The sequence below is a fragment of the Callionymus lyra genome, chromosome 19 (genome assembly GCF_982586985.1).
Source record: "Callionymus lyra chromosome 19, fCalLyr1.hap1.1, whole genome shotgun sequence".
NCBI classification, from domain to species: Eukaryota; Metazoa; Chordata; class Actinopteri; order Syngnathiformes; family Callionymidae; genus Callionymus; species Callionymus lyra.
The window spans coordinates 4,516,392-4,535,371 of NC_141836.1; the positions used below are offsets into that span (position 1 = coordinate 4,516,392).

An 18,980-nucleotide genomic window follows, 5' to 3' on the forward strand; every position below is an offset into this window, starting at 1 on the left:
CGCCGATCGCTCGCTTGACGCTCGACTGCTTCTGTCTGAAGGTCCTGGAGTCCCCAAGGTCACGGTTCACAGCACAAGAGACCCGAACCGTGAGTTAAACGCACCGAATGGACGTATATCAGTGAATATTTGACCTGAACTCTATCATTCATATGTTCAAACTTGGAAATCTAACAAAGTTCCATGATTCTTGATCCACCATCATGTTGACACTATTACACCAACTTTTTTATGTTGAATTTAAAAGGCTCTGATTAAAGAACATTGAATTTAGAACATGTATTTCTCAACTATTGGAATAAGTAAGTAAGTAAGTAAGTAATATTTATTTATATAGCGCTTTTCGAGACCAGGGTCACAAAGCGCTATATAATAAGAACGCCAAACATTTCAAAATACAAACTTTTGAATGCAACCATTCAATTAAAAATCTATTATTTTATTATAAAAGATATTAAATCAAATTATTTTTCAAAAATAACTTATTTTGGATTAAATTATTTAATTAAATAAGACTTTTCAATATTTAAATTATTGGATTAAATTATTTAATAAACAAAAATCGATATTAAAATGATTCGATTAAATTATTTAATAAAAATAAAAAAATCGATATTAAAATGATTCGATTAAATGATTTAATAATAAAAAAAAAATTCGATATTAAAATGATTCGATTAAATTATTTAATAAAAAAACGTTTCAATATTTAAATTATTGGATTAAATTATTTTATTTAAAAAATAATGATCTTTTCAATAATGAAATTATTGGATTCAATTATTTAATTTAAAAAAAACGTTTTAATATTAAACATTTTGGATTAGATTATTTCATTTAAAAAAGAATCATCTTTTCAATAATGAAATTATTGGATTCAATTATTTAATTAAAAAAAAACGTTTTAATATTAAACATTTTGGATTAGATTATTTCATTTAAAAAAGAATCATCTTTTCAATAATCAAATTATTGGATTCAATTATTTAATTCAAAGAAAAATCAACGTTTTAATATATATAAATATAGGAATGAATTATAAGATATAATTACATTTTTACACCAACATTATTACAAGACCAACATAATTTCAATGGAAGTTTTAAAATTTGGGATTTAATTCAACTTTAAATATTCTGATATAAACAATTTTGACTTCATTCACGTCTCAGTGGTTAACACCGCCCTCTGGTGGTCATGTGTAAGTCATTCATGGTTAACTGTCATCGATTATATCAGTGATCAACTGTGATGTATGATGACATCATGGATCCTGGTTAACCTGAGATGAAATCAATGTTTCTGGACCTGCAGGGTTCGTGGTTCTGGAGGACAACAGCGTGTTGTCTGAGGCGCTGGAGGACAAGCAACTGCCCGAGGTTCTGTTCAGGAGTCTGGCGTCTGACAACCACGGTAATGTTCTGCACCTGAAACAAACCACCTGCAGATTCACCTGCACACGTGTCAAGAGTCACGACACATACAAGATAAATAACACATAAACAAGCAGCTACCTCGCTGAATTCACTGAGAGGGTGTGAGACAAAGACAGATCTGTTGAGTGTTAATAGTTAATTCCTTTTAATTATAAACCGGTTTTAGATTTACATTTTAAGTCTTTAAGAGAAATTAATTGATTTATTTTTAAATAATTGTAATTTAATCAGCTCAGGAATGTTATGTTAAGTCTTACCAGCGCTTGGACACCGACTTGTCAACCAATGAAAAAAAGTCATTAATCAAAGTTTATTATTGAAATAAATCACGTTAAAGTAGTTTGAAATTATCAGTTTGATTATTTGTGTCTCTTTAGTCTTTTTAAACTCTTATTACATATTTAAAACTCACTCATGTATTGAATATAAATACAGCTTTATTTAGAAATGTATTTTATCTTTAAAAAAACTCACCTTTTTGAACATTTATCAACATATTCACGTCCATAAAATCAAAAATAAACTCTGCATATAATCACATGAAAGGGTTAACCTCGATACGCTGCGTCAAAAACTCCTCAAATGAACTTCCTGCGGTGATAACGACTTCAGATTCCTGCTCGTTCAAGCGTGATTACAGTCTGTGGACCCCGGGGGGCTCGGGGGGGTTGTTAGTGGATAATGATCCGTCGGCTCCTCACTGGCCTGCAGAGATGAAGCTTCATTAGCTGCTCTGGCGACTCTGATGCGACCACAGGTGATCCTTGTCTCCACAGACCTGCACCTGAAGGTGTCTCTGCCGCCCGGGTACGACGCCAACCTGCACCCGCTGCTGCTCCTGGTGTGAGTGTCCACGTCGCTCCTCGGAACCAAACCCACGTATCTGACCCGTCGGGCGTGTTTCCTGCAGGAACGGGCTCCCGGGGTCGCAGGTCGTGACCGAGGAGTTCTCTCTGGACTGGACTCAGGTGATGACCAGCTCTCACGGCGTGGCCGTGGTCCGGCTGGACTCCCGGGAGGGCTCGGGTCGGGCGCAGAAGAACGCGGCGGCGGATCCTCGGAAGATGGTGTCCACGCGGGTGAAGCATCACCTGGAAGTGGTGCAGTGAGTCCGGATCTGACCCTGATAAAGTTTAACCTTACCTTACCTTATGTGGCCCTCGAACGTAGAAACCATTGATTTGTCCGACAGGATGCTGATGCAGCTGCCGTACATCGACGGGCGGCGGATGGCGCTCTACGGGAAGGTCTGATCTTTGACCTTGACGACCTGTCGCCTCCAGGTCACGTGACCGTCTCTGTCTCTCTGCAGGCCTTCGGTGGATACCTGGCTCTGAAGATGTTGGCGGCGAGCGACAAACTCTTCCAGTGCAGCGCGGCCGCCGCACCCATCACCGACTTCAGGCTCTACAGTGAGAAAAAAATATAGATATACAGTATATTTATATATATATATATATATATATATATATATATATTTATATTTATTTATTTATATTTATATTTATGTCACAGGAGTTTAAAATAACAAGTTAAAATAAGCTGTAATTATTCATTCATTTCATTCATTTTCTACCACTTCATCCTTGTGGGGGTCGCGGGGAGACTGGAGTCTATCCCAGTTTCATTGGGCGAGAGGCAGGGGACACCCTGGACAGGACGCCAGTCTTTCTTAGGACACACAAAGACAGACAACCATTCACACACACACTCATAGCTACGGACAATTTCCCCAAGTTTTCAATCAACATCAGTATGTTTTTGGACTGTGTGGGAGGAAACCGGAGTGCCCGGAGTAAACCCACACAACACATGAAATACAAACAGAAAGGTCACAAGTTGGCTTGGCCTGGAAGTGAACCAGCAACCTTCTTGCTGTGATTGATTAATTTATAATAATTAGTTTGATTTAGAAAAACAAGAACATTGACTTACTACTGGTTTACTTTGATATATATATATTTTATATTCATTTTTATCAGTGTTGCAATATTAAAATACACACCTGGGTGTATGTCGGTGTTGTGTTCAGGTGCCGCCTTCTCCGAGAGGTTCCTAGGATTACCCGCCAAGGAGGAGCACGTTTACTCGGTGAGGATTCCCGTCATTAACCAATCACAGCCCGGATCTTACGGTGACGTACGCGGAGAAGAAACATGTATCAGATCAACTATTTGAACTTGAGACGTCGAAGATCTTACATTTTTTTATTCTTAGTTGGATAAAATACTGAGTCTCTGATCCACCATTTTGACCTTCCACTAACTTTAGACCCACCAGCAGATTGTCATTTTGTTGCTGCAATAAATAAAAAAAACACTTCTTTATTCATATCCAGCGTGTTTGAGGAACATTCAAGCAGCTACAATAAAATCAACAAGTTAGATTTAAGTCTCTCTGGTCATGTCTGACCTTGAAACGGGTTTTAAAAAGGAATGTGACCTTGTGTAGAAACATCACAGACATTAACAGTTTATTTAAAAGTACCTTTCAAAGCAGTCATTCAAGAAACATCTTAAGACATTTTCATTTGTTCAGGCTTTTCCTTGACTTTCTGGAACTCCTGTTGTGTTATCAGTGTTATCTTGATCTTTAAAGTATATACTTTATTGAATATTGTTTTGATTGTTTAAGCGCTTTGTGACCCTGGTCTGGAAAAGCGCTGTATAAATAAAAATTACTTACTTACTTACTTACATATAATATAGAATACAATCAAACACAATATAAAACTGCATAATAAAAGGCTGAAGAATAAAAAACAGCGCAACAATAAATCAAGTTTTTATTTAAAGAGGGCGAGAAGTTCAAAGTTACAGAGGTCAGGTGGAGTTTAATATAGTTCTTCTGACGAGTCGTGAACAACTGTGTGAGGTCAAAGGTCACAGAGAGGTCCGGGTGAAAGGTCGTCTGTAAATGGAGTCTCTGTGGCTACGATGTAATTCCTGATCCTCGCTCTCAGACGGCGTCTCTCCTGGAGGACGTCAACAAGCTGAAGGACGAGAACTTTCTGCTCCTCCACGGAACGGCTGATGGTGAGTCGTCTTCTTCATCTCTCTCCGAGCTTCTTGTCCATGAACCCGTGTGTGGTCTCTCAGCCAGGGTCCACTTCCAGCACAGCGCCGAGCTCCTGAACCGGCTGGTGAGGGTCGAGGCCAACTACTCGCTGCAGCTCTACCCGGACGAAGGTCACGACCTGCGGGAGCCGCGGAGCCTCCAGCACTTCCAGAGGACGGTGGTCAACTACCTGCACAACTGCATGCAGCACGGACTCCTGCGCGAGCCCGAGGAGGACGAGGACGACGACGACGAGGACGAGGACTGAGGGACCGCCACCGATCAAGACTTTCAAGAGCACAGGACCAAACCCTGAGGAGGATTCTGAAGGTCACCGTCTGACCCCCCTGGTGCTCCAGAACCTGTTTACACGTCATGAGTTCGGCTCACACACAAGGACACGTGCATGATGAGACTCCACTGCATTCTCTGTGTTTTTCAATGTGACAACGATCAGGACCAGGACTCGGCTTTCGAGCCACGATCAGAAGACTCCACACCTCGCACCAGGAAAGGACATCTGTGGAGGAGACGAGAGAAGCTGCTCCTGCCTTTGGATTCTTCATCGCTGCCAAAACACACACACACACACACACACACACACACTTCCCCAGAACATGTTTCTTTCAAAACTGCCATCGATGGACTCAAGTGGGACCTGATCGTCTCGGATAAACCCACTCTGGTCGTCGTTGCATACGTGCCGCTGTGAGACATGAGACTCATCTGTGTTACATATTTCTGTGTTACATGTATTTGTGTTACATTTTTGTCGACATATTTCCAGAGAGCTAAACGTGTGCGTTTGTTACCGACTGTACAGGCCTGAGGACTCACACGTGCATGTTTGAATGCTGTTGATCCGCAACAAGATTTTTGCTGAAACTATTCTTGAAAATAAAAAAATGATCTTTTCTAAAAAAAAAAGTTTTGTTGCTGTTGTTTCATCATGGAGTTTGGGTTCGAGGGAGCGAGTGGGGAGGAGGCCACGGGACAGACCCAAGGAAGAGCCTGAGCTGAAAACAATAAATTGAATATAATTCAAATATTGATGTTTTTTTTATCATCTCTCTGGTGTTGCGTAACATGATGTTCTGAATGATAAAGCAAGTTGTCGAGCGAAGACTTTGACCTCTGATCAAGTCAATCCGGGTCATGATCAGATAAATAATCGCCTTCGATTATAATCATTAACGTTTCATCGAGATCTGTGTCCACATTTATCAGTATTTTAACCTTGGAAAAAAAAGTTATTTCGGGTTGTCAATACCATCTTTGTTGTGCGTGTTGCCCAGAAGGAACACGGGTCACGAGATCCATGTATGACGGTGCGAAAAAAATCGATCTATGAGTCATTTCTGTGAAAATGGTGCCTTTTTGTTTTGCATTCATTTTATTTACACTCTTAAAAATGGAAAAAATGTTAATTGAAATAGTTTGACTCGAAAAAAACACTTTATGTCATGTTTAATATAAGTTTAGTCTAGTCTAGTATAAATGGTTACTTTCTGGCAGAGCATAGGGTTAAATTCTATGTTTTTAATAGTATTTATTTACTATTTAATCATTTTTTACAAACCTCATCTCGTCCATTAAATTTTTTTTCGAGTTTTCGAAAAATGGCGTTTATGTATTGTATTATGTATTGTGTTTAAGTTTTGGCAATAAAAGAGAACTGGACAAACTTTTTGATTAAAAAAAAAGAAAACTACAAGTATTTTAAACTTACGTTTTTTTTTAAGGCCCCGTCTACGTCACGAACACGTCATCGGCGCACGGGGGACCCTCCGACCAACCAGCGCGCACCTGCTGGCGCTCCAGCCAATCAGCGCCGGCGACGTCATCGCCACGGTCCGCTCCTCGACCAATGGCGAGCGCCGCTGGCTGCGGGCCCGGATCCCTCTTTCAACCTTCCGCTTCAGCAGGGGCACCTTCAAGCAGCTCCGCGGCGCACCGGCAGCGTCTCTCCAGCTCCACACAACCCGAGGAAACGTCAACCCGACACAGACACCATGTCGTTCCTGAGCGTCAGCAGGTTAGCGCCGAAGCTGCTCTCGTCCAAGGTGAGTCCAGGTCCCGCGACTTATCGCTCGTTGAACCCGAACAAGCTAGCGGCTAACGTTAGCATGCTAGTCGGCCAGCTAGCATCTGTCAGGCACATTGTGTAACGCGCCTCCATAAACCCGTCAAAAGGATCAAGTGAACGCTTCCTAAAACTGTCAAACTAACTCATTGATCAAATTAATATTTAAATCATAACTTCTGTTACTCCAACTGACCCTTAAGCTCTGGCCTGTCTAGACTGGACTTGAACAAATCCCTTATAAACCCAGTTAACTCCAGTTTATTCACGCTAGTCTGCTAGTCTTGCTATTTTTAAACAACAACAACGAGATCTAAGTCACTTTATTTTTAGTCTCACCCACCACAAGGTGTTTCTCCAGCCTGTCCATTGACCTTCACTTTAAGATAATCCAGCTCTGCAGACAAAGTAGCTTCTGGTTTTTTCAAGTGAATGAATCAGAGTTTCTGTGTTAAACTCCTTTATTGACATAACTTTTGATAATCACATCTGGATTTTACTACTATCTGTTGGTTTAAAGTTTACTCCTTTGACAGGACACTCATTTGTCCAGGGAGAATTGTACAAAGAAAATAAAATGTTAATGTTAATAGTAAAATACGTTTAATGTTCTCTAATATTATGAATTTGCGTTGCCTGTTCAATGTTCTCAAGGCCTTGCACATTGAAGAAGTGCTGCTCAAGGACAGACGGACAATGACACCTTGCAATTGGGTTGATGACCCAGAGGGATCCAGAATAGGATTACAGTTGTCTCCGTTTCTCTTTTGGAAATGAGACGACACTAATGTTATTACACTTTAAATTCAATGTCAGATTGAAGATGCTTCCATGTGGATCATCTGGACAGTGAGACTGACTGCAAACTTTGATTATAAAGTGAATGAAAAGTTGGATATGATATTAATTTACCACATGTTTAAGATTGAAATGCAAGTTTCTCTTAAAAATTACTTGACAAATACTTTGTGGCGTATTTAAATATACTGATGTTAAGTAGCGTGCAAATATTTGTCACCACTTCATAAACGCTGGCCTTTAAGGTATTGACGGTAAACAGTTTAATAATTGATAAAACAAATGGTAGATAAAAACTAATTGCCATTTTTATCATCCCATCCTCGTGACTTCGTACCTGTTTGCTTCAGCATCTTTTGATTACTTTCCCTTTCTCCAGACGAGGGTGTGTCTGCTATCAGCTGTTATCTCTGACCTCCAGCTTTAATGCTCCATGTTTCTTGTCGTGACGTAACTTTCTCTAGACTGGTAAAAGTTCAACTCCGAGGCTGACTCGTAGAGTTGGTTTCTGAGGGTCACGGTCCTGCCACCGTATCCCTAATTGAACTTGACGCTAATCGACCTTGACAAATGATTTTCCCAAATAAATGATCGTGACAGAAGATAGATTTTCTATTCTTCACAGAGACTAGATGTATTTCATCAAGAAGATTGACACCTTCCCGTTTCAAACCCGTCGGTCGTGTTTGTTGGTTGTGAAACACGCACGTTTACGCTGAAGGCTCCGTCCACGCCTCGATGCTGTAATACTGTGACGTTTTATCAATATGTGATCATGATGTTGAATAGTTTCTCAGTGACAGGATTAGTCTGACCAACTAGTGTTGTAGAATTATTGATTGGTTATAGTCCTCGCCCTAGTGTCACTCTCCTCAAACACCCACCTGGCCGGGAACTAAGTACCTGGCCTGACACCAAAAAGTCACTGCCAAGGTGACCTCCAGGCTATAAAAAAAACATGGTTTACACATACACCCGTTCATGCTTGTCAAGAGTGTGCTGCTACCTCTGCTTCATAAATATTAATCTTACGGTGTCAAATGACGCCTCGAGTTAAAGTTAAGTATTTGCGTAGGGTGTGCGTTTGTAGTATGGATCATGTGAATGGAATGTAGGTTGTAAAACGCGTCAGTATTCTTGTCTGGCCGGTTCCATTCGTTTGTTAAAGGTCTCAGCTGTTGCGTCATCACCATTTGTTTCCTTTCGGCGTTTCCTTTACCTTTCCGCTTAGGACTGTCACGTTGGACCTTCATGGTTGTCACGGCAACAAGGAGTCCTTCCGGGACGCGGGCCAACTGCCCACCAACTGGGTCGCTGAAAGTCAAATTGCTGACGAGTTGATTCTTGAACAAGGATTCTGGAAACGTATGACTCGCCAACGTGACGTCAAGGATTATTGGACACGAAGAAGCAATTTCAGCGTAATCACTAGAAGGTTGAAGAGCATTGATTGTGTGACCAGGATGATTAATAATTCAGTGCCTCGACACGATCTCAAGCCAAGTGTCATTTGTCTCGTGTGTTTGAAATAATCTGATTAACGAAATCTCAGAAGACATGAAGCAAACGGAACAGAATGAAGGTCATTAGTCTCTGCATTGTGTTCTGATGTCCAATGTCTCCCTCAGAGTGCCACCTCCTTCCTGGTCGCTGCCAGACATGCCAGCGCTTCATCAACAGTAAGTCCAGCTCCTCCATCTCCGCATTGTTGTTTCATCAAATTTTATTAACTTTGTTGAATGTTTTTTTCTCCAGAATCTGAAGGACGTCCTGGCAGATCTCGTGCCCAAAGAACAGACCCGAGTCAAGAACTTCAAACAGCAGTACGGCAAAACCAACATCGGGCAGATCAACGTGGACATGGTGAGTGAAGGGACGACGTGAAGCATCAAACTGATCATGTAGATTCCAAATGATTCATTTCTATTGCAACACACACTGATTCATTTGTTGTCTTTACACATCTTGACACACCTTTCACACTGTTGTGTGGTTCGTCACAGTTCTCACACGCCTGGACTAGAATGACCCACGATCGGTCTTGCCACGCAGAAGCTTCATTACTCATAGTCACACATGGAAAATTATAATAGTGTTTTACCATCATATGCTGGACGATATGACCCCAAAAATATGACCATTTTTCTCATATTGTTTGAATTTTTTCCCCCTCAATTTTAATTAAGAAGTATTTGTTTTAAATGCCAGTTTTTGATGCGTGTGTAAGGAAAACTATAAAAGGTAGAATTATTTTAACGTTTTATTGACGTTAGACAAACGGAAAAACAAATGCGATCTCCGCTGAACAAATGTAGAGACGGATAACTTTCCACTCTATCAACAAAATAAAAATAAAACGAATATAATGTACATGTGTGGAATGAAAAGTTTTGAATTTATGAGAATAAAAAGGCTCCTCATGAGACGTTGACATGTTGTTGGTTCCCATTAAAATCTGAAGTTATCTCAATTCTATGAGATCTCACTCATAAACGCAGTATTTTGAAAAGTCTCACTCTTCCGTCATGTTCAAGTTCAACGATGAATAATAATTAAATGTACTTTTGCCTGGACACTAACTTGAGCTTTTGTTGCTGCAGGTCTACGGAGGAATGAGGGGCATGAAGGGTCTGGTCTACGAGACTTCCGTTCTGGACCCCGATGAGGTGTGTGTCAATCAAAGTACTTCTTTGGATTAGTTTCAATATCTACTCATGAATACATTTTTAATTTACACATTTCCTCTCAGGGAATCCGCTTCCGTGGCTACAGCATCCCAGAGTGTCAGCAGCTGCTGCCCAAAGCTCCAGGTGGAGCCGAGCCACTGCCAGAGGGTCTTTTCTGGCTGCTGGTCACTGGACAGGTGCCCACTGAGGAGCAGGTGAGTGTTTCTGGGTTAAATGAAGGTCAAAACTAGATGTTAAGTTATTGTGAAAATGAGTAATTGTGGATGTAAATATAAGCCTAAGAACTTGTAAATAAAACAGACATGTGTTTTAATCTCTGCTTGTTTTCCTGGCGTCTGCAGGTGAAATGGGTTTCCCAGCAGTGGGCGAAGAGGGCGGCACTTCCCTCACACGTGGTCACCATGCTGGACAACTTCCCCACAAACCTGCACCCCATGTCTCAGTTCAGCGCCGCCATCACCGCCCTGAACAGCGAGAGCAGCTTCGCCCGGGCGTACTCTGAGGGCGTGCACAAGTCCAAGTACTGGGAGGTGAAGTCCATGTTTCTGGGCTTAGCTTCAGTCTTGTGTTCTGGTGTTTATAACTTTTCTTCTCTCAGTTTGTGTACGAGGACTCGATGGACCTGATCGCCAAACTGCCCTGCATCGCAGCCAAGATCTACCGCAACCTGTACCGCGAGGGCAGCAGCATCGGAGCCATCGACTCCAACCTGGACTGGTCCCACAACTTCAGCAACATGCTGGGCTACAGCGAGGTCCAGTTCACCGAGCTGATGAGACTCTACCTCACCATCCACAGGTACCACAGCCAGACGCTCGTGAACTCAGTGCTCATCAACATCAACACATTTCATCGAGAACTGAAACTTTTTGAGCAAAACTTTATGCTACTTTAAGATTTCCTTAGTTTGTTCAAGCACAAGGGCAACTGGAACAATAAGATGGATTAATTTGATACAGTGATGACTGTTAAAACTATATGAAATCTGATCACTATATATTGTACATGTATAATGTATACTACTTAATAGATACTGTAGTTATACTTCAGGAGAATTTACAGACCTCTTGATGTCATTACTACTTTCATTTGTTTTCTAAACAAAATATGTCCAAACATCAGCTGCTGGAGTCACTGTATCCTCTCGTCCTCAGTCATTGACAGAATTTTGGCGGGATTTCATCGTGCCTATAGTTGCGTAGGACGTAGTGACTGCTGCCATCTAGTGGCCAGATGTTTGATTGCAACATGAAAAAGATTAAACATTTTGAAATATGTGCGGTCATTGTGAATAAATGGGTTTTAAGTTATTTTTTACATTTTGGTAAAAGAACTGATGACAATTTAAAGAGTTGAAAGCCAGCAAAATAAAATCATTCCTCGTGTCCTCGTCATCACTAGGATCTTGTTGGACTCGACTTCCTTTAGCTGTGCAGGACTAGAAATAAATATCAAATTTGCATACGATCTGATAGTCTGACTATTTGACATTCTTGATGTTGAGTCGATCCATCTTCTGTTCCAGTGATCACGAAGGCGGCAACGTGAGCGCTCACACCAGCCACTTGGTGGGCAGCGCCCTGTCGGACCCCTACCTGTCCTTCAGCGCCGCCATGAACGGCCTGGCCGGTCCCCTCCACGGTCTGGCCAATCAGGTTCGTAGCTCACAATCCGAAGTACGAGGCGGTTCGGGACAGATGTGTGATGCCTGTGCTGGCCTGCAGGAGGTGCTAGTGTGGCTGACGGCGCTGCAGAAGGAGATGGGCGGAGAAGTCTCCGACGAGAGGATGAGGGACTACATCTGGAACACGCTCAAGTCTGGACGGGTAATTGAACCCCCGCGCTCTCTGCTCGAACCCCCGCCTCACTCTCCACACCCTCGTCCCCCGCAGGTGGTTCCCGGCTACGGACACGCCGTCCTGAGGAAGACGGACCCTCGCTACACCTGCCAGCGCGAGTTCGCTCTCAAGCACCTGCCCGAGGACCCCATGTTCAAGCTGGTGGCTCAGCTCTACAAGATCGTGCCCAACGTGCTGCTGGAGCAGGGCAAGGCCAAGAACCCCTGGCCCAACGTGGACGCCCACAGCGGCGTGCTGCTGCAGGTGAGACGCCCGGTTTCCTTTTTCACATACAATATAAAACAAATGCATTAAATTAATTCTCCTTCCGGAACTTTTTGGTTTTTAAATGTGTGACAATATGGAAACTAAGATTAAGTACCTGTCGAGTGCAGCGAGGCGTGAATCTGGATTATTAACCTGGAAATGGATTCTAAAATGGATCCAATATGGGGTCAGGGGTCACCAGAGGTTACTTATTTTGCTGCAGGTGTTCACAAATGTAGTTTATACTTTGTTTTATTGGAGTTTGTGTGTTTTATTTTATCATGTTTATAACCCTGATTATGTAGTTAAGACAAACATGTTTATTACATTATTACAAAAACTTAAAGAGCCACTCATTTAAGACCCCTGGTCTAATGGAAACCTGCAATTTTCAATGTTTGACTTGTGCTGCCCCCTGCTGGTCAGCCAGCGCTGCTGCAGTGACGTCACCTCTCCCTGGTCTTCTCCGCAGTACTACGGCATGACGGAGATGAACTACTACACGGTTCTGTTCGGAGTGTCCCGGGCTCTCGGCGTCCTGTCCCAGCTCATCTGGAGTCGCGCCCTAGGCTTCCCCCTGGAGCGCCCCAAGTCCATGAGCACGGACGGACTCATGGCGCTGGTGGGCACCAAGTCCGGCTGAACGCTGCTGGACCCCCGCCCCCCACGACCTCCCGTTAAATCCCCATTTGAAGAGACAGTTTTGCTTTAACGTCATTTCACAAGGAAGAGCCTTCCAGTAGTTTTGGTTTCTGTCCCGAGACTCTCGGAGGAGCTTTTCAAAGGGAACCGTGGGAGTGAATCCACTTCCTGTTTATTTAAAAGTCCAACCCGGGAGTTGTTCCTGCGACTGCTCGTTTCCAGTTTTCACTCCCAGTTAAGAACACTCCAGTTCGGCAGCAGTCGCCCCCTCAAACCAATTAGATCCGACCCCCGGCGACGCGACCCGCTCCACGATCAAAATAATCCGTAGACCACCTGCTGTGACTCGGAGCAGACTCGAGCGACGGATCCTTTTCTTTCGCTGTTCAATTCTCCGTCTGTCGTCATGGTGATTATTTATACTGTGTACATAAGTTTATGAATATTTTCATGGATGTTTCGCTGCGGCGTCTTCCGGTCTTTAAAGAAAAAAAAAACAAACTGCCGTCGTCGAGTCTGCTCTGAAGTTCTGCTGCTGCCAGTCACACTCCAGCGCGTGGGTCCTGGATCTGAAGGTTCCGGGACTCGTTGTGGTCTCTGGCTCTGGTCTGACTGGTTTATTTTGGCCGTAGACGAGGGTCGACGCGTCGCTCGGGGCTCGAACGTGATACACTTGACGATAAAATGTAAAATGACGTGATAATAATAAAGCTTTTTATTAACACTCTTTGGTTCTTATTCAGTTTAATCAGAATTATAATCCAACTCGTTTTATTCTGAGCAACAATGCATTTTATTCGCTCTTAATTCATTTTCCTTCCATTTCCCTGATACCCGTCTTTAAAAGAGATTTTTTTATATTGATTAATAATGAACTGATAAAAGGTTAATCGCGAAGGTTAATTTCGTGAACAGTAGATGGCGCTGTAACGATTTAAGCCATTAAAATCGCTATTAAGTTCAGAATTCTATTCAGTAAATCAGTCGTTTGGGGTTTGTACTTTTGAAAAGTATGTGACGTCGACGTGTCAGGAGTCGTAGGTTCAATTCTGCGAGGATCGTGAACCGAAACTGTGTGTACTGCAGGTAAAACCTTGAAGTAAATGGTCAAAACGATGTGAATCTGCTGCGTCTTGTAGTTAAATCTGATTATTCATCTTAAACATGCATAAAAGATAATTAAATATACATTAGTTTCACTATTAAATAACGTCAAAAACAAGTTTGTGAAGAAAATGTCCTTCAAATTTTAACATCTTTGACTTGAAGGTTTGTGTAACTCAAGAGTCTGATCTAAGAATAAGTGTCCTGCATACTCCGCTCTCTGGTTACCGGGGTCACAAGTGGCTCCTCAGTTCCCAGAATCCTTCACTGCTCAAGCAGCACTGGTCAGAAATAATCCCAGGAACCTTGTGGGCCAAACGTTTTATTGCAAACTTTATATATATATATATTTAATTCCCTTGAACTCACCTGTCGCAGGTGATGAAATGTTCCAGTTTTCAACAGATACTCTTGTTTTCTTCAGAATGAAAACAAAACGAGGCTGCGTCGAACAAACAAACGAAGCAGGAAACGACTCGAAACGACAGCAAAACGGGGTGAGTCGTTCACTCTTCCTGTCACATGACCGGCTCACGGGCTCAGGAGAATCACTTGGAATCAAACTCAAACGTAAAAGCGTGAACATTGGCAAAAACTCGCAGGATAAGAACTTCAAAGTTTAAGAGCCGATGACGTCATCGATCGACCGCACCGGTGGAGGTAGACGGGAGCCGGGCGTGGAAGGGCGTGGTCACGGGTGTCATGCGGGGGGTGTGGGGGGGCGAGGGTGGAGGAGCCGCCCTCACGTCTGGTGGACCTCGTGGAACATGAGCTCTCGGGGGATTCGAGTCTCTGGACCGTAGACTTTCCCGGCGCGACGCTCGAAAGCGGCGACGTTCTGCTTCACGACCTCGTCGAAGAACATGGTGGCGAGCTGAGAGTGCAGCAGCGAGCGGAACTCAAAGGAAATCTGGAGAGAAGGACGATGGTTAGAGGAGTCTTTATCAAACTACTTTTATTTCATGTATAGTTTATGATAAATGCATTTCATTTGTATTGACCAACTTTAACAAGACACATTTCATTTTATATCGTATTTATTTTCTTATTTTATAACGATTCAGGTAGAATTTCAAATGTTTAAACTTTGATTTATTTTTATTGATATGTTGTTAACGTTTTTTTTTTAGTATAATTCGATTCAAAAACTATTTTAATTTTTAATTTTTATGTTTTTCATAAAGTTTAGTATTTAATTTAATAATTTTACGATTTTTTTTCTTACACAGATTCTGACATTGTCATTCCAATAGTTAGAAAATAAACGTTTTAAATTATATATATATATAAACAGAAAATATTTGAATTTTAATATCTGAAAATTTAAACCTTTCAATGTACAAATTATTGAGTTAAATAATTAAGAAAAATGTAATGCTTAAAAAGTTTAAGGGTTCGTTGTAATATTCTAAATGTTTAATCCAAACGTTGAATATTCTGAGGTCACTGATCCGTGGACACTTACAGAAAAGTCTACGGTGCAGGTTCTGGGGTACCCGGGGATCCCGGGACTGAAGCGCCAGATGGTCTCCAGGTGATTGAAGAGTTTTCCGTCCGTACAAACGGCCTGAAACGCACTCGTGGATCAGAAACGTGACGCGATTAGTCGAAAAAAACACCCCACAGAACTCACCTTGACCAGGTGCGGTCGCACGCACGTGATCATGGAGGTGTAGCGCTCCACCACCGGGGGGAAGCCCACCTCCAGCTGGGCTTTGGAGTGCCCCCCCCTCTTCATGACGGTCTGGGACTTCTGGCACCAGGGGACGAAGTGCTTGTACTCGTCCACGTTGGCCACCACGTCGTACATCTCCAGCATGGAGTACCCCAGGATCCTCCTCTCCGAGTACTCCTTCCTCTTGTTGGTGAAGCTGATGAAGCCCCTGTTGTGAGAGACCGTCGCCATGGCGTCCCACTCCTGCAGGCACAGAGCTTTGGGGGATCTGGTCATGAGGATCCCACAGGACGACAGATGTCTGGATGGAGAACCAAACACAAGTCCACGTTGGTTCCAGACAAAAGACAGCAGTTCCAGAAGAGCATGTGACGCAGAAGAACAATCGACCAGAGGCTCTTTCTGGAGTGAGTGAGTGTGTGTGTGTGTGTGTGTATGAGTGTGAGAGTGTGAGAGTGAGCGAGTGTGAGAGTGAGCGAGTGAGTGAGTGTGTGTGTGTTTACATGAGGGGAGAGGAACATGAGAGAAACAAACGCTAATGGAGGTAGAGAGAGAGAGAGAGAGAGAGAGAGAGAGAGAGAGAGAGAGAGAGAGAGAGAGAGAGAGAGAGAGAGAGAGAGAGAGAGAGAGAGAGAGAGAGAGAGAGAGAGAGAGAGAGAGAGAGAGAGAGAGAGAGAGAGAGAGAGAGAGAGAGAGAGAGAGAGAGAGAGAGAGAGAGAGAGAGAGAGAGAGAGAGAGAGAGAGAGAGAGAGAGAGAGAGAGAGAGAGAGAGAGAGAGAGAGAGAGAGAGAGAGAGAGAGAGAGAGAGAGAGAGAGAGAGAGAGTGGGAGGAGGGAGAGACAAACTGAGATAGAATGTTCAGCAGCTTTAGGTGTAGTAACAACATACAGTCACTAGTCTGAACCCCCGTCTAGAGCCCCATCACAGACCACCTGAGCTGGACCAAATCCAGTCCTCAGAGACTTGAACCAACAACCCCCACTTGATACTACATGTGTGTATTTGAAAGTACGATGATACGATACAGGTGCATATATATTGTGATATATAGTGATAGTGTAGTAACAAGTATATATGTGTAGTATTGTCCAGTACTTGACTCTGGTGTTGTGATAGTGTAGTAACAAGTATATATGTGTAGTATTGTCCAGTACTTGACCCTGGTGTTGTGATAGTGTAGTAACAAGTATATATGTGTAGTATTGTCCAGTACTTGACCCTGGTGTTGTGATAGTGTAGTAACAAGTATATATGTGTAGTATTGTCCAGTACTTGACTCTGGTGTTGTGATAGTGTAGTAACAAGTATATATGTGTAGTATTGTCCAGTACTTGACTCTGGTGTTGTGATAGTGTAGTAACAAGTATATATGTGTAGTATTGTCCAGTACTTGACCCTGGTGTTGTGATAGTGTAGTAACAAGTATATATGTGTAGTATTGTCCAGTACTTGACTCTGGTGTTGTGATAGTGTAGTAACAAGTATATATGTGTAGTATTGTCGAGTACTTGACCCTGGTGTTGTGATAGTGTAGTAACAAGTATATATGTGTAGTATTGTCGAGTACTTGACTCTGGTGTTGTGATAGTGTAGTAACAAGTATATGTGTGTAGTATTGTTGAGTACTTGACTCTGGTGTTGTGATAGTGTAGTAACAAGGATATGTGTGTAGTATTGTTGAGTACTTGACTCTGGTGTTGTAGTATTTACAGACCACATGACTCTTGATGAAGTCGTAACTGCTTTCATTTGTCAATTTTCATAATGTCCAAACATCAGCTGGAGTCACTGTATCCTCTCGTCCTCAGTCATCACCAGGATCTTGCAGGATTTCATTGCTACTATTCCTATATTTTCCTTTCATTCATCAATAATTGTTTTGGTTTCATCACACAAACACATTCTTGTGGTAATAATTGTGTTGTAGTAGTAGTTTTGTTGCCATGCTTATAGTAGTCTTGAGACACTATCAGTTAAACTTGTATTATGTCATGAAACACGAGTCAACTCGAGGACCATGAGTCACATCCATCCATCTGAGTCATTTAATGAGGAATTAATATTGAAAACAACTTCTTCTTCACAATTGATTTAGTATTAATTTGAGAAAAATGTTATTTCAACTGACGACGGCAGAGAAACTCGAGCGTATCTTCTGTGATCGGTCGCGTGGAACCTTAAAGATTCGACATTAATCAACAAAGTAATGCTAGTTATAGTGTTTAATAAATAAATAAAGCATGAACGACTTCAAAAGTGTTAAACACTTTGGCCTCTGGCATGTTTGACATATAGCTTTACTGCTGCCCAGCAGACAGTTCTAAAAGTGGCGCTGAGAAGGCCAAGAATACATCACGAGACAAAAGGGTCGAGGTCGTGTAACTGTCGTTTGTTGTAATGTGATTATAGAATTGTATTAGTGCAGTCGTGACGGTGTATTTGTCACGACCTGACGGAGAAACAGTCGCTCCGAGACAGTAAATAGATGATAACTGCTGGATCTTAGGCCAGACTGGGTCGTGTGCGGCGCTGGAACCAGTTCGGTGTCATTGATTATCAATGTTCAAACCTGGGGCCCAGTCTTTGGACTGTAATGTAAAGAAAAAAAAACTCCTGATAAGGTTCTGACCTTTTCCCTCCAGACACCTCAGCGGTGACCGACACCGAACCACCTGGATTCTACCCTACAATCCTGTTCTTCCACATTCAGTGACGTAGAAGAAGCTTTCGTGAGAAACAGAAACACGGGTCCAGGTGTGTTTTTGACACATTGGTCGTGTTTCTCAGAGATTCTTTCTGTTAAGTCTTGTTTAAAACCTGACTTTTCTGAACCAATTTCACGCTGAAAACATATGTAATACACTCTTATACACACTTATTGTATCATAGAATACAAGTGTGTGTAATAGTGAGAGTTTAGTTCGTTATTTTACGATAAATAGTGTAGAAAATGATCAGAAATAATAATAAAAAACTCAAAGTTATCAGGGGAAAAAGGCAAGAAATCGTTAATAACACGTAGTAACCGTTAATTACACGTAATAACCGTTAATAACACGTAATAACCATTGAATAACAGTGTTTACCCATCATGCACTGTACTTTATTTCAACAATAAAGACTCACCGGATGTTCTGTCGCACGCAGCTCTTGGGAACTATTGTCCGGCTGGAGCGACTCAAGCCGCCGGTGGCGACCTGGAGGAAGTCGCTGAGGGTCCGGACCCCCATGGGGAACCTCCTGGCGCCGGCAGCGGCAGCCATCGAAACCGGCTGTTCCCGGGCGGCAGAAGAAGGTTCAGGGGGGTCGAGGAACTCCCTGCGTCTCTGCCGGTCCACGGAACCGAACCGGGGAGAATCAGCTGAGTAATGCTGCGCGTCAATCACCCGGAGA

At 42.5% G+C, this 18,980-nt stretch overlaps 3 protein-coding genes across 3 annotated transcripts in view; 2 read left to right on the forward strand and 1 right to left on the reverse strand.

Moving 5' to 3' along the window:
- Positions 1-5,353, forward strand: part of LOC148059060 (inactive dipeptidyl peptidase 10) — a 29,843-nt gene extending 24,490 nt beyond the window's left edge. The window contains exons 17-25 of the mRNA XM_087781843.1: positions 42-89; positions 1,315-1,413; positions 2,213-2,279; positions 2,347-2,541; positions 2,629-2,683; positions 2,749-2,848; positions 3,469-3,527; positions 4,399-4,471; positions 4,535-5,353. Of these exons, the coding sequence (XP_087637969.1) occupies positions 42-89; positions 1,315-1,413; positions 2,213-2,279; positions 2,347-2,541; positions 2,629-2,683; positions 2,749-2,848; positions 3,469-3,527; positions 4,399-4,471; positions 4,535-4,761 (923 nt within the window). The 3' untranslated portion in view covers positions 4,762-5,353. The remainder of the gene's footprint in view (positions 1-41; positions 90-1,314; positions 1,414-2,212; positions 2,280-2,346; positions 2,542-2,628; positions 2,684-2,748; positions 2,849-3,468; positions 3,528-4,398; positions 4,472-4,534) is intronic.
- Positions 5,354-6,403: 1,050 nt separating this feature from the next.
- On the forward strand, positions 6,404-13,532 carry cs (citrate synthase). Its single transcript, XM_087781734.1, has 11 exons — positions 6,404-6,556; positions 9,003-9,053; positions 9,130-9,237; positions 9,975-10,040; positions 10,124-10,255; positions 10,403-10,591; positions 10,660-10,859; positions 11,587-11,716; positions 11,786-11,887; positions 11,954-12,163; positions 12,639-13,532. The coding sequence occupies exons 1-11, from the start codon at positions 6,506-6,508 to the stop codon at positions 12,807-12,809; spliced, it is 1,410 nt and encodes a 469-aa protein (XP_087637860.1). The 5' UTR covers positions 6,404-6,505; the 3' UTR covers positions 12,810-13,532.
- A 686-nt stretch (positions 13,533-14,218) lies between these two features.
- Positions 14,219-18,850, reverse strand: coq10a (coenzyme Q10A). The gene is made up of 4 exons (XM_087781735.1): positions 18,714-18,850; positions 15,546-15,888; positions 15,378-15,479; positions 14,219-14,822 (listed from the first exon to the last, which is right to left on the reverse strand). Exons 1-4 carry the CDS (start codon positions 18,848-18,850, stop codon positions 14,655-14,657), a joined length of 750 nt encoding a protein of 249 aa, XP_087637861.1. The 3' UTR covers positions 14,219-14,654.
- Between the last annotated feature and the right edge of the window lie 130 nt (positions 18,851-18,980).

Bases quoted from the DNA above. Each gene is read 5' to 3' on its own strand.
- cs (XM_087781734.1), top strand. From the start codon at position 6,506: ATGTCGTTCCTGAGCGTCAGCAGGTTAGCGCCGAAGCTGCTCTCGTCC. The intron at 6,557-9,002 runs GTGAGTCCAGGT...TGTCTCCCTCAG, and splicing joins CGAAGCTGCTCTCGTCCAAG to AGTGCCACCTCCTTCCTGGT. The intron at 11,888-11,953 runs GTAATTGAACCC...CGTCCCCCGCAG, and splicing joins ACACGCTCAAGTCTGGACGG to GTGGTTCCCGGCTACGGACA.
- coq10a (XM_087781735.1), bottom strand. From the start codon at position 18,850: ATGGCTGCCGCTGCCGGCGCCAGGAGGTTCCCCATGGGGGTCCGGACC. The intron at 15,480-15,545 runs GTGAGTTCTGTG...AGTGCGTTTCAG, and splicing joins TGCGACCGCACCTGGTCAAG to GCCGTTTGTACGGACGGAAA. The intron at 14,823-15,377 runs GTAAGTGTCCAC...CCTTCTCTCCAG, and splicing joins CCTGCACCGTAGACTTTTCT to ATTTCCTTTGAGTTCCGCTC.